We start from the raw sequence: 15,313 nt of genomic DNA on the forward strand, positions 1-15,313 counted from the left end.
GGCTCGCCGGGAACAATTTACATCCCGGTGTGATGAACAATCGGTGAAATGATATCGAAGCATTTACGCGCGAATTCGATACGTTGCCAATGGTAACGATTCATAAATCCGTAGCGTGTGATGTAACTTTAGCCCTTCCTCGCATTACGCCACGTAATAATCCGTAAAAGCGCACGTCGGCTTTCACGGCACAGCGCTCGGTTGTGTGCCGGTTGCACAGTGCCGCGGATCTTGATCGATCGGCCGCGATCCATCGATCGGCGCTGCCGCGTGTACAGGAAAGCACGCGTACCACACCGATGGCTCTCGGCTCGTTATCGGGCCGCGGGGGGAAAAAGGCGATCGGATGGACGTTATCGGATCGAATTCCGCGGGAATATTAATTTAAAATTGCCGCCGCGCGCTGCTCGGCGGGATTAAACGGCGATTGCGATCTGACGTGCGTCTCAAACAGGTGCGAGAGCTTTATTATCCGTCAGTAGAGTGCACGATACCTATTATATCCTCTCGCGATACGTCGAGATCATCTTTTTCGACGCGCTTCAAACTCGACGGGGCACGTTGAAAGCGGGCCCGCTCGAACTTAACACGGCATCGACGTCGGGATGAGCGACGTCAGTTTTCTCGGTTAATGTCGAGGGTAAAGTATATACCGATGTCTCCCGAATGCACATTGTCAATACGGAATGCAAAGCGCTGTTACCTGAAGGAGCGTCTGAAAAGGGAAAAAACGCGTACGGCCGAAATCGTGGTCGGCGATGGCTACGTTCGATAACGAAACAGAGAACCCCCGATGACGCGCAGATCAGCTCAAGTTTGCGATAAAAACGTTGTAACGTTATCGGTCCTTGAACACGATAGGTGCACGTCCATGAAGTGTCTAATTAAGCGCCTCGCGACACATTTCCTCTGTGCATCGCGCATCGCATTCGCCTCGACTCGCACGGCGCGCTCGCTCGTATCGCACGAATGTATAACAACGCGGCGCGTTAATGGCCGGATTTTTACCGGCATCGTATTACGTGCATTACAGCTGGGTTAAATCTTGATGGACACGGCAGCGCGTTCATTTTTATAATTACGAAATATAAACTGTCGGGACTGATACGCGCGCGGAAGGGGGATAATTATAGTTTCTTGCGTCCGACGGAATCCTCCTCTCGGCTTCCCTCCTTCCCCCGTTACAGTTGCTACGTCAAAATTAAATTTGTGGATATATCGTAGAAGAATATTCTCAAATTCAGACGTAGGAAAAAAAAGGATAAGCCGACGTACTGAATGTGTTAAAGCGATTAGAAAATTACAAAACTCAACGTTATTCGCATAAATACATTTACATGAGTTACAAACGTTAAAAAAAAGAGCTATAATAGGCCGAACAATCCAATATTGTAAGTTGGTAGATTGTAAATTTAATTGAAACAGATACATATCTAGACACGTTGTATCTTTTTAGACACACAACTTAGAGATGATAATATATATTTCATAAATATATTTATAATGATAGATATAATATATATATATATATATGTATGTTGACGGATAAAATTTTAATTTATGTTTATACGAAACCTACGAAATGCTTTTTAAAGAGTCAAAAGCGAGGTTAAACGCGTGTTGGTGAATTAATTAATACTCTTGTTACTTTCACGTTTAAAATAATTAAAGGTGACATTGTTCTCACCGTGAAGTAAATGGATCTCGGCCAAGCTGGTGGCTCATTCAAAATTTCCGAAGGCAAGGACAACGAAGGGAGAGAACGCGATACGTGGCGTGGCATAGGCAAGGCGGGCAAGCAGGCAGGAAGGAAGGAAGGAGATCGCCGCGCGGCGGTCGACGGCCAATTTCTGAATGCAAATAACGGTGGTGTTGAAAGGGGGGGCCTCGCGGATGAAAACGCGGGGAGGCGGTGGTATGCAAATAGAAAGCTGTTACGGGCGTCTTCTTCGCCTTCGGCCTAACCTACGCCACTTGAATATGACGCGCGAGCCAACCCCTTTCTCACGGCGCGGCGTGGAAAGTGTGAATTCAATGTGAAACGCCAGGCGAGAGGTGGGGTGCAATAAAAAGATCTTGAATTCGTAGATTCCGCGCTCACGCGTTCGTCACTTTTTCAGCGGTTCATTTTCGACCGTCTTGAAATTCTCAGAAATTCTATCACGGAGATAAACGTAGCCTAGAAATTATTAATTAAGTTGATTTAATTTCTTCGAAAATGACCAAGCTTTTATTCGTCATTTCACACATCAGTATAGAAGGAAATTTAATTGAATCGATCGCGATTGAATTCGATCGATCGTGTTTATCTGCGCGTTTCGGTGAACGGATAAATAACTGTGTATTGATCAACTCGAGCGTGAAGCGAGTTCCGAGCGTCGCCAGATCGTTCTTCGCGCGATCGTTATTCTGTACGCGTATATCACAGGCGCGATATTAAGCCAGCAGCGACAAGCTGGATCTGATTAATTAGCGATCGTATGCGGGTAAGTTAATCTCGCGCTTTATCTGGAGGACTTTAATAGGTACCTCGCCATTCACCAGCTGCCGCTACACGCTGCACGGGACATGGTTACCCCACTTCCAGCAGTCTCTATTAATTCGAAAGTCAGAGGAAGAGAGAGAGAGAGAGGGGAGGGATAAACATTGCTACCATTATAACATCAATCACGTTATTTTCTTCTTTCTCTTTTAATATTTAATGATGTCAAATAATTAACGCTACAAATCGCCGTCAATTGTTATTTCGTGCGCTGTGCACAAAAATATAGAACCGATGAAAAATCAGTGGGAGTGAAAGCGAGTGTTAATTTTAATAACATATTTTTTTCTTGTACGCCACGCTGATCCTTTCCGTCATATTTTATAGCGGCTGTAAATTTACGACACCCGGTACGTAATCGATCGTGCGTCATTACGATCGAGCCGAGTTCTCCGAGTTTCTCACACCTGAGTTGAAGAGGACTAATAAGAAATCCTATAGGGACGGCCGCATGGCGAGATCTCGACGTGGAGAGCCTCCGCGCTCACACACGCACACGTAGGCACGCGGATGTGTGGCGCGCACGCACGGAGCGAAGACGAGAGATATAATGATGGCCATGGCGTGCCCTATAGCGTGTAAACCATAAGAGATAATGTAACAGTGGAAGTTCGGCTGGCGCCACTCGTTATTTATACAGTGTGGTCGGCGAGAAAGGGGTTTCGTCCGCGGGGGGGGAGGAGGGGGATTTCTCCGAGCAGGGGGTGAAGGCCGGAGACGCCCACTAAATTATTATTTGTTCTTGGCAAGTCATAAATGCCCGGAATTATACCGGAGCTACCACGGAGTCTCTTCGGCCACGAAACTTTTTGCCCGTTGTCCTTCGGAGCAACAGGAAGCGATGAAAGTGCATTTGACACTCGGGGGACGTATCCTTGATTAGTGATTCATTTCCTTCTAACAATAAGTTCTTTCTTAATTTCGCGCTGTATAACGTTACGTCACAGTTTCTTTTTTCTTTCAAGTCGCACGTGCAATCGAAAATATTAAAAAGATGATCGTTATTTAAAGAATTATTATGAAGAATAAAGTTAAGTTGAAAAACCACGAAAACTGAGATATATATGAAATAGTTCTTTCGAGTCTCTCTCCCCGAGTTCAAAACTGAAACAAAGACACGCGTCGCTTTTCCGTCTCGTCCGAATCGCGCCAGTAATAAAAAGGGACGAAAGGTTCGAAGAAACTTTCGGTGGAGACGCGACTACGGTATGTTCCGTCGATCCTCCTCTCTCGGATCCGGTTAAAAAAGTTCCTCGCTGCGGGGGTCCCGTGAAGAGGAGATGCAGCCAGAAGGATGAACGGAGAAGAAGCTCTCTCGAAACCCTGGCGGTGCCCCGAGAGCGGCGACTATCGCTTTCCCTATCGCGCCCGCTCATCTCTCTTCGGGGCCCTCTACGCGGGGCCCTGCGGTAGAAAGGCGTATATAAACTCGGCCTTAACTGCTTTACGACGATCGTTTGTACCGATTTGTTCGACAAGACTCTCGCGCAGCCGAGAGGATTGAACAGGGTGGCGAGAAGGAGGAGAGGAGGAAGGTGGCGGAGAAGGTGACTCTCCTCTCCTCGCTCCTCTTGCTTCTCTTTTTCACTGTCAATTCGCGAATAGATTTGTGTCCTGCCCTTCGTCGTCCCATAAAGTCTCCTCTCCTCGCCTCCTTCTGTTCTCGCTATACGCTCTTCCCCGCTCTTTTCCGGCGTGTTTTGCTTCTTTCCGACATCGAAGCGTCGAGGAGAACGCCGGTGCGCGTATAGTTACGAGAGGCGCGTCGATAAATTTGCGTAACGGCGTAAGCAGATTAAAATAACGACGCCGGAGGTGCACGCGATAATTTTGTAATATACGACGCGATTGATTCATCGGGATTCGAGACGAAGAGGAGCATGTTCGCGCTGTGGTCGTTTACGGTGTAGTTTCGAGGGGATTTTTTAATTTCCTCTGCACGGCGGCTCTTTTACGCAGAGAGTACCTACGTCGTGCGATTCCTTAAACCCATACTTTATGCTTCTTAGCTTGGAGAGCGTGAAGAATACGATTAACGGTGTCCTTTGCAACCGGTGTTTCCGGAATGGAGGGTCGAGGAAGATTGGTCGCTCGTGTGATCTTCGAAAGGAAATTTTTATTGAAATTTGCGGTTATTTGTCATATTGATGAAACATGTATAATTTGCATCAAAATTGACAAATTTTAATTACACACGCGAACTCTTGGTTTAAACTAAAACAAAACTCGGCCAGCAATGTTAAAAGGAAAATTACTCAATCGATTAACAATCTCTTAATAAAGGTACAACTCGCGGAGGGCTTTTATGTACCGTGCACGATTCGCGTGTCACCCGTTACGTGGCCTGAGATCGGCGGGAGGTTGAAGAAGGAGAGGAAGGCGATAAGGAGCGGTGCGGAGATTGGCGGGCACAGAGAAATAAATGGGCATGCGAAAGGGACGCGAGAGCAAATCATCGGTGGCCGCGCAGAGCGCGCTCTTAGCGATAAAATAAATTAACTTAAAGCTACCGGGTTGCGCGGGATTCTTTCGGTGGCGCGTCCCCGTCGCGTGTAATGACGCGCCGTAAATAACGATTTCCCCCTTCGATTTATCGACGAAGGGAACGTGACGGCGAGGGCGGGGAGGATCGGTCCAGGCCCTCTTGGGCGCGTTGCATAAAAGTGATGCGGCGGTATGCGCGTTACAGTTGCCGGACGACGAGCATTATCCGTCCGCCGCGCCGCGTCGTTACGCCTTACCAGGGAGCTCGCTCTCGTCGGGGATAATATAACGAGGCTTCTTTTTCTACGCCCGCCGGCCACGACCCGGGAGAAATCGTAACGATTAGTCGCGCAAAGTCGTAACGTTCCATCGGCACGTCGCCGCGTCGTTTGAATTTCTCGGCGCCGCGAAAAAAAAGTGCGCACGTGAAGAGCTCGAGGGCCTTTCTTAATTGTAGCGTGAAGAGATGAAGGGAATCCACCTTGAAAGGGAAATGATTTTTGAACATTTATAAATTAGTAAAAGTTGTGATAAAAGTTATTGTATTTATAATATGATCACGGTAAAGAAAAACAGATTTTTATTTTCTTAGATAAAAATATAAAAGTTCGACGCGTTTTTAACAATGTATTATTTAGATTGTTCATTCATTCTCGCGCCTAACCCGTTCGTCCTCATTCCTTCGGCATCCTTCTTGCATCCTTAATAAATTCGCGCTTTGGAGAAATATCACCTTTCGGAAGTGCGAAACCAGCGTGCGTAATCAGCTGTCGTAAATAAGGCGCGATTCACACGACGATACATCTATCGCGCGTCTGACCGCGTCGTAAATCCGCGGTTGGTTTCATCGAACCGACGGCCGCGGCGGGTGTATCTCCATCGAGATATCGGCGCGACTCCGACTCTCGTAACGACGAAGAGAAGGCAGCAGCAGCAACGTGCACCTGTGTGCTTGCGCCGTCCCTTTTCTCCCCTATTTGTCGTCATTACTCATCGACAATATCGTAAGAGATATTTCGCTAGGAGCGAGCTGCTCCTTATTTATGTTCGAGTAAGGCTCTTGGATTTACGTAACTGCGGTACTCACGAATGAAATTGTTTCGTAGGATCACTTTCGCTTAAAGAACTTTATTATTCTTCTTATTTTTTCCTCCCGTTATATGTAAGTAATAAATGAATTGACCGATAGAGAAAGAGAGACAGGCAATTATAAATGATTGAATATTATTAATATCAACAAAAGTTTGATGGTTTTTTAATGAGCTTAATGTATTTGGAAAAAATTAATATCCATGACCTCCCCCTTAACGAGATACACATTTTTTTCTTGTTCTTATTTTTGCCGAACGTTTGTGTGATCAATTATTTGATAAGAAGTTATCACGTTTTGCTGTATTAAGAATCGGCGATCATCGCGACTATAGAAATAGAAACTCGATGCTTCGTCGAGCAAAGCAGATTACGCGTGTGTGAGGTATACGCGTATTCGATCGGCGTGCAACCGCTTCTCCGGCGTTTCTCCGTCTCTCGTTAACGAGGTAGAAGCCACAGGGCCGGCACGAAAGGCTGAAAAAACGCCCGAGGCCGCATCTAGATCGGGCTCCGCCGATAGAGCCGTAACGCCGAAAATTAGCGCCGTCCGAGAAACAAATACGTGAGAAGAGAGAAAGAGAAGGACAAAAGCGGTGGTTTCGTGGGACGGACGAGGAAAGCTCGCGCGGCGTCGTCGTCACGAGAGAGAGAAGGAGAGACACGCGTATGTGTGCACGCTGTGTCGGCGGGAAGAGAATGCATACACGCGCTCCGCTCGTCGTCGTCTCCTCGCGTCGTCGTCGTGCTCTTGCACATCACCGCGGGCTCCTGAGGTTTCGTGGAAGCGATCTCTCTTCCACCTGCCATACACCGCGGAAAGCGCAGTACCGGGGATGGATGTACTGGGTGTCCCGGAAGTGCATCCCTGTGGTTAAACTCGAAACTGGCAGCCCACTTCCGTGTGTACGAGGCAAAACGCGGCGAGAGAGAGAGAGAGAGAGAGAGAGAGAGGGGGGGAGAGATAAATAGATATAGCGAGAGAGGGGGAGGGAGAGAGAGGAAGAAAGGGAGGAGAAATAGTTTCGGTGATGTTAAGTTGAAATGATCGAAATGAAGACGATAAAAATACTGAGTTCGGTGTCACGTGTTTCTGTGCATATATAATTAATACCTACATGTATAATTAATATTTATATAGCGTGCAATTAATTAAACGTATTTGCATATGCTAATTATAGTTATATTATGAGGCACAGAGAGTTAAAGTTACAATTAATCTGACAGGATTATACGCTGTTATAAAAAGAATGGGTCCATCCGATCGATCGTTAATTGCGATCATCGTGATCATCGCGATCATCGCGATCATCGTGAGCAGAGAGAAGAGCATAAATTATATATATATCGATTAAAAAGATTAGCATCTCCCAACTTATTAGCGATGGCATCCGCGATACAGGTTCGCGCAGTGGATCGATCGAGAGTCTCGAAAATGGGAGTATACCATATGCCATATGGGAATATAAAGTGACGCGGGACGCTCGAGAGGGAGAGAGAGAGAGAGAGAGAAAAAGATGGAGATTGCTATGTGTAAAGCCCTTTGCACATTGTAGTGGGACGAAGAATTACAAACGAGGAAGGAAACGGCGGATGATCGAATGTCGGACGGAGCAGGTGCCTCGACAAAGTTACCCGTTTTACGTTGCCGCTTTATTTTGTATTCTATTCCGTTTCATCGCGCGATACCTCCGCGAATCAATCATAACGCGATATCGTCACGGCTGCCGTTATCGTTTTCCCGATGTAATTGTGTCGTCGCACACGCTACATATTTAATAGCAATAATCGCGGGGCATAGGCGTAGCATATGCACCGTGCATATATAAGTGAGAAAGTGAACACCGTTGACTCCTCGTTTCGCGATTATTATCTTAACTTTTTACCACGACTTCGATGTCGGGATTATTGCATCGTATTATTTTCATTTCTTCTCGCGGAGAATTAAGCTTAAGAATAATAGGATTACGTGTAATTTAAAACTGCTCTTTGGGAAATTTACGTAAATGAATTTAATCGACACCGAAAGATTACACAATTTTTATTATCATACTCGGCGATCTCGAAGTAGAAATCATAGAAAAGAATGCCATCGCGTCGGCCGGACCGTATCCCGTGGTCCCGTTTAATTTTCTCGAATACGATTTATCGTGCGCGCGATCGCTTTTTTTACGATCTAATTTTTAGTATTATTGCCGGCATAGACATTGACGCGGCGTCGACAACAGCAACGCGGCTCGATCCTGACACCTAATTTCTCGTTCTTCCCGACATCAACATAAACTGTAATGAGGATAGGGATCGCCGATAAATACTTCTGATGACACGGCCGCTGCCGTAAGGCCCTGATCCGTAGACTTCGAAAGCCCCTTTCCCGTAATCTGGGAGGAGGATAGCCATTAAAGCCGAGCGGCGCCTCCTCGGCTTTCTGAGGAATGTCACGCCCTTTCTTCTAGAGGAAACTATGTCCCCGGTTGAGTTTTCAAAATAAATAACGCTGTGAAAAAGTCATTAACCTTAACATTCATTTTTCATCACTCGTTAGTTTAAAGCAGTTTAAAACAACGGTACAAATATAAATGAAACACGCATATTGTGTCTTCGCAAAATTGATTTCACTTTCGTATCTACATAGGTCATAGGTAAATAAAACATGGATAAAGGGGAAACCACCATTATTTTGAAAAAAGATTACATATAGATAAAGCTGTATAAATGAACATACTTTGGGTTGCTTTGACCTTTGATCTATTACAAGATTAACGAGCGATTGTCTCGATTGACAGTGTGTCCCCAAAGTTGGGTCTGGGAAACGTGGTAGTCACTTGGACGAACGGACAGCTGCTTTCGATCGGTGGCAAGCGTCTTATCGAATCGTTTCGTGCGGCGATACGTCGTCAAGTGTGGCGGCCTAAGGAAAGAAAGAGCCGGCGACGGAGACGAGAGCGGGATCTCTCAAAGGCGCCTTTATCGGACGATTTACAGCTTTCAACAACCTTGTGGCAAAAACGGCCGGTTCATAATTTGTTTATTCGTATTGTCGCTCATTAGCTTCTACCAGCTGAGAGTTGTGTACGACGGAGGAGAAGGTCGCGCCGCGTCTATGATACATAAGACAACCGGATAAATCTTAACCCTGCGCGGTGTGATTTCAGAGTGATAACGTACGCGTCCGGTTTTTTTTTTAAACGTCTTGCCTGTGATCATCAAATAATATAGCGCCACACTTCGCATCGCGGACACAGTGTTTTGGAGATCTGCGTCCAGATTCCGTGAGAATGTCGCATTTTTTTTGGCTTTATGTATGTCCTTGCGGCAATTAATTTCGTAGGTATATTGAATATGTATTAGAGACAAAACGGCTGTTTATACACGTCTCCGGCTCATTTCTTAATCGATCGAAAACAGACCAATGACACTCTTGTGTCATTGATTAATTTGATGTGAATTAATTAAATGTCGTATAATGCTCGCGTTAAACATTTAAGAAGTCTGCAGCGCGTGACGTAACAAAACATTTTTCGCGCGTCGAAAATAAAATATCTTACAATTAGCGTTACGCAATATTCACGTAGCCGTCGAACAGAGGACATCCGCGTCCTGTAGCATTTGCTTAGCGATGCAGCGTCGACAGCACTCATCGCCAGGACTCTCGCGCGCGCGTCTCCTCCCGCGGGATATTTTGGCTCACATAGCGCGGATAATCCGGCTTAATGTCCTCCTTGACGTGAATGAGAACGGCGTCTCGTTTATCGCGACCGAATGCGCCGCCGAGCCGAGATCCTGTCTCGTCCTCGCTCGCGCCGAAATTCGACGGGGAACGTCTCAACGGACAGACAGTAGGCAGATGCTACCAGAAATCCCCATGATACCTTTGACGTCGCGAGACGAACGATCGGCCCTTCTCGGTAACCGCCCTCGATCGACATTCAGCAGATCTTTATTTGCGAGATCTTTTTGGAATCGCTGATTAACTTAATTTCGTCTGATTCACGATAAATCTCTTGAGTGAACCTTGTATAAAATAATTTTTACTTGACATTTTCTTATAAATTTATTGTTCAAAAACTTCTGTAGTTAATATTTATTTTTTTTGCTTACTTATTGGGAAAGCGATTTGTTAAAAGCTGACTGGACAGTACAGTTTCGTGAACAGAGATAAAAAATCGGGAAAGTTGCAAATATTCTTTGTTTGCTGCCATTAATGACTCTTTATTGCTGGGTACAGGTCTAGACGTACTGAAACGTCTTGCCTCGTAATTACATCATAATGTCTTGGCCTGCTAATCTATTTTCTTAAACTTGGCGAGTTATAACGCCTAATTATGGTAATTGAGTTTTTCGTAGTAAGAAACTCTTTACGTTGAAGTGTGCCCATAAGTCCGAGGGTATAATGGCGTTTCTTAAATATCTTTATAAAATTCTGCAATATTTTAGTGCGATGGAACTTGGAAAGCATATTACAAAGGAGTTAGTAGTATATTGAACATTTTCGTGGTAGATATAAATATTTTATTACGATAACAAATATATTATGTGTCAGATATAAATATATTATGATAGTGATGATAATGTAAATGTGATGAATATAAATGTACATATAATTTACTGATTACGTCTACTATATTCCAATTATTATTGTTGAATTATATTAATTTTTTATTAACAAATTTTTGAATTGCAATAATGTTACGAGTGCGATACATTTTATCATCAGTGCGAGTGACAATATTATAGTTAATCAAAGTGCACGTATTTTCAAACGTGTTTATTTTTCCGATTTTACGAGGGAGCATTTTACGATATAGAAAAACAGTGTAGCTACTACGTTTATTTTTTTACGTGATTAGCACGTGCAGGACGATGCAGCTCCGATGCAATCCCTCGTGCGGAATCTCGAAGCGCGAGAAAAACACGTCGCGCATAACTTTCATTATGGAACCGGCTAGCTGCACGGACGGCGGATCTCCGCGTCCGAAAAACGTGATTCCGAACGACGATTTTCCAGATCTCTCGTGTCGGGCGAATATAATTCCTCGACGCGCACCTCGGCCGAACGCACCTTGACGGCCGCTACCGGGATATTCGCGGCGCAGCACGGCCGTGGTCGTCGGTTTCTGGCCCGGGGAACGGGGTCCGGTTTTTATTCCAGAGAACGCGCGCCTCGGAAGCCAACGGCGCGTCCGCCGTCTGACAGCCGGCCGAGATTGACTCGTGCACGTTTCTATTCCGACCTTTCAGGATTCTACCAGGTGTCGCCGACGTGACTCGCGGCCGCGCGACGTTCCTCGCGCGCGAGTACGCGCGTTTCATCCCATTTCAGCTCGTTTCAGGAGTGAGAATCCTCCGAGCCGAAGCTGCTTCTCGCGAGAGACGAGTTTTTCGCGAATTCTTGAATAAATGCGTTCTAGACTGAAATTTAACGTTTTTATCGGAAATATCGCGCATTATCCTTGTGTTTCGCAGAGATAACAAACGACATGTTGCTTTCAGCAACATGTACGCGGGGATAATGTATTTTTGTCAATTATACAAGGATCGAACGAGTTTAAGAACGATGCGAGTTAAGATAAGGTGCGATAACTGCGAGTTGCATGATAGTCTAATTTAAGTTAGCTCGTTTAATCGAACAAGCGATCTAATCGAACTGTACGTGTTGATCGGGGGTCTAGGCAGATGTTTCCTCAGATGAAGTTCCGAGTTTCCGGTCTGGACGCCAAGGCCAAGTACATCCTTCTACTGGACATTGTCGCCGCCGATGACTACAGATACAAGTTCCACAACAGGTAGAGGTTTTGCGTGGTGTAGGGGAAGCGAGGGCGCTCACAAAAATATAACTGTCGCGGACAACTCGTGTGAACGATCTCAAGCGTTTTCTGAACCATGTTGTATACGAGATCTTTCAATACCGATCTTGATGTATTTTATTTTTGTTTCTTTTACTTTTAATGGTTGAAAGTGGAAAGTCATTAAGTACAAACGGATTTGTGAAATAGAATTTGCGTCGAGATCGTTGAAATCGGTTGTCCGACCAAAAGCGTCGTATCCGAAGATGATGATTTTAAGCACGGTCCCCCGTTTTCATGGGGAATAATAACGAAAAGTCAGCAGTGAACGGTAGAACTAATGTATGGTGTGTGTCTTTTTTTTGCGATTGCAAAATTGTTCGCAGACGCATGTTTCCCGCGTATAAAGTGAGGGTGTTCGGGTTAGACAAGCAGGCTAGCTACATACTTCTAATGGACATCGTGGCATCGGACGAATGCCGATATAAATTTCACAACAGGTGATACCATTGACCCTGCGCGATCGCAGCGATCCTGGATCATTGTTTTTAATTACGAATTAAAGATATTACATTAATACTTGGAAAATTTTCTGGGAGGTACGTTTAATTAAATATTTTTCTGGCACAGAAAGTATTCCAAATAAATTTTTGGAATTATTATATTTTGAAATAATGATCCTGGATCGGTCCCGATCGCGAATTACACTATCTGTACCAGGAGACTCTCCTGAAATAAGTGTGGAGCGTGCGCTGCGAACAATTCCTCATACTCGTCGAAGATAATTTATTTGTAATCCTGTGCAACCTTATATCGCGATCTTAATTTATGATTAATCCATCCCGCCGTGCGTAACAAATCCACGCTCAATTTTTGCATTTTTTGTGCGAAAAATCGGTTACGGACGGTACTTCGAAAATTCACTTGCAAATGTTTAACCAGTAAATATTTGTGTACTTTTGTGAAGCAATATTTATTAAAAAAAAAAAAAAAATAAATAATGAATGTTTGATTCTCTCGCAGAAGTGCCACATAAGGGAGGGTCCCATGGGAAATTATTTCGACTTGTATGGGGATCGCAAGCCTTCACATTAGTTAACCGAGATGCTTCGTGAAACTCGCGTATACCTCTGTGTTTCTCAAAATTTCGCTCGTATTCCAAATAAATATTATAATTCTCTAAAAATCCCGTTAAGCAATCGCGTGCTGATGATCATTAATATTTCGGCATATCGCGGCTCGTGATTTAAGAATGACTCTCGCGACTGTTTGCTCGTTGTCGTTTAGAGTTTCTCTCGAATTTGGTCCAGCGCAAATATTTGCTTAGCTGCAAAAGTGAACAACCGTGTATTTCTTTCACGTACTTTCGCGCACTTCTCTCGGCCGGCCGCGCGAGACACGGGAACTTTTTCGCAACAGACAGATCCCGGATCCCGAACTCGTTCCTCCGACAGAGGGAACTCGATTAGCGCTCTCCACGTCGAGAAAACTCTTCGCGAGGCATCTCGGAACACCGACACATTCGGACGATCGAAACGCAGACCACAATGAACGATTACATCACGTCGGCGACCGCAGCCACTTTGGAACTCGTCGAACGAGTTCTTCCTTCGGTCCTTCGCGCTCGAGTTTGACCCACCTGCGACGACGGGAAAGAGTACGAACGGTGGACACGCCTCCCTTAAAAGACAACAATCGCGTCTGGTTGATGCTCGCGGCGGGTCGAAGCTATTCGAGCCAACGAGGAACACCGGTCATCTCGAGCCTTCTTTTGGCTCGTTATAGATCATTGGTTTCGTCGTCTGCGTTGTGAGATGCATAGGCATGTTACCGTTGCCCTGCGAGGAAACCGTTGGTATCCGCTTGATTATCGGAAGCGCGATTAGCACGTTCTCGTTCCAAATTACAGTCGAGTCTAGCCAGATATATCGAATAAAAATCTCAACCGACGAATTATAATCTAGTTTTAGATAATTCTGGCGTGGAGGATGTAAATTAAATATTCCCCGTAGACCGTTTCATTTGAGATACAAGGGAAATAAATCAGATAGTAATTGATGTTGAAACAAAGTGTAGTCTAGTCGGGCATTTTCTTATGGTCTGCATTTCGATCCGAGCGATTTGTCCTAGATAACGATGAGGAGCGTTTCTCGGTATCTTCATCGTCGTCGAGGCATGTTACACACGGATAACCGGCACCCGGTAACTTTCTAATACATTCTTACGCGTGTTGCGAGGCAGTAGGTGGATGGTAGCGGGTAAGGCGGATCCGGAAATGCCGAAGAGGATGTACATACATCCGGACTCGCCCAGCAGCGGCGAGCAGTGGATGCAGAAGGTCGTGAGCTTCCACAAACTCAAGCTCACCAACAACATCAGCGACAAGCACGGCTTTGTAAGTACTGTACGTAACGCCAACCAAACAATTACTTACTTACTTACTAGTTACTCTAAGCTTTGCTCCTTTAGTTTGCAATTAATCGCTAACTTGAACCTGCCTGAAACGTGCGTGACAGGCCGATTCAAAATTGCGAAACGTCTGTGATCGATGTGCATGCATGCAGCACTCTCCGCGATAAATTAATTTTCGCGACGATGACGATCGGTGGAATACAAGTAAAATTGGATCTATTTAGTTCAGCCAATAGAGTTCTCCTAAAATCTGGAGAGAAGTATATAATTCATCGAGTGATATTTTTTTCACGAAGCGTTAACACGGGGGAAAAAATCGATAAAGAAAGACGCTAATTATGCCTAATTAACAATCTAACTTTGCGATACGCCGGTTTTTTGCGTCCGAATAATAATCCTCACGTTAATCGCATACACACCAGCGAAGAGGCCGAGATTCGTGAAATCAATCGAGAAACCGGAAACGGAGCAGTCGCGTTTCTTCACAACGGCCCTGACGGACCCCGTCAGGCGCGCGCGATCGGATTTCCGCGCGGATACCTAACCGCAGCGTAATCCTGGGATTAAGTTATCGCGATGGATTTCGCCGTCAAGTAGTTTCGCTCTCCTCCCCCCTCCCGCGTTTCTCGCTCGCTTCGCGCTCCTCTTATTCGTCTTCTTCCTCTCTATTAGCCTCGGCCGCCTGCCCCCTTGGTCTCGACCCCTTCAATCTCTCGTCTTTTCTTTCTCTTCAACACGGGGTGCGCGGAAGCCAGCGTTAACTAAAGAAGAAGCCTGTCCCCTTTCTGCGGCCATGGTGGTTCTGTCTCTTTTTCCTTACCTCGTCCTTTTTTTGCGAATCCTTTTTGCGGCAGCCCGTCGGCGCCCTTTGAAGGATCTTGCATCGCTGGCTCGTGAAATCTAGTCCTCCTTACCCAGAGCCCACCCGATGTCAATGGCTGGCTGTCGTGCAGTGCGTGGCAGATCGACCTTTGTTAAGACCACTCTTCTGCCTCCTTCT

The 15,313-nt window shown here is 45.5% G+C and overlaps 1 protein-coding gene across 1 annotated transcript in view; it reads left to right on the top strand.

Annotated features, from left to right (window-relative positions):
- LOC112466643 (optomotor-blind protein) overlaps window positions 1-15,313 on the top strand; it is an 85,450-nt gene that overhangs the window by 18,680 nt on the left and 51,457 nt on the right. Inside the window, exons 3-4 of the mRNA XM_025034848.1 lie at window positions 11,788-11,901; window positions 14,143-14,305. Coding sequence (XP_024890616.1) covers window positions 11,788-11,901; window positions 14,143-14,305 — 277 coding nt within the window. The remainder of the gene's footprint in view (window positions 1-11,787; window positions 11,902-14,142; window positions 14,306-15,313) is intronic.

This window comes from Temnothorax curvispinosus, unplaced genomic scaffold, assembly GCF_003070985.1.
Source record: "Temnothorax curvispinosus isolate PA1 unplaced genomic scaffold, ASM307098v1 QBEX01016430.1, whole genome shotgun sequence".
NCBI classification, from domain to species: Eukaryota; Metazoa; Arthropoda; class Insecta; order Hymenoptera; family Formicidae; genus Temnothorax; species Temnothorax curvispinosus.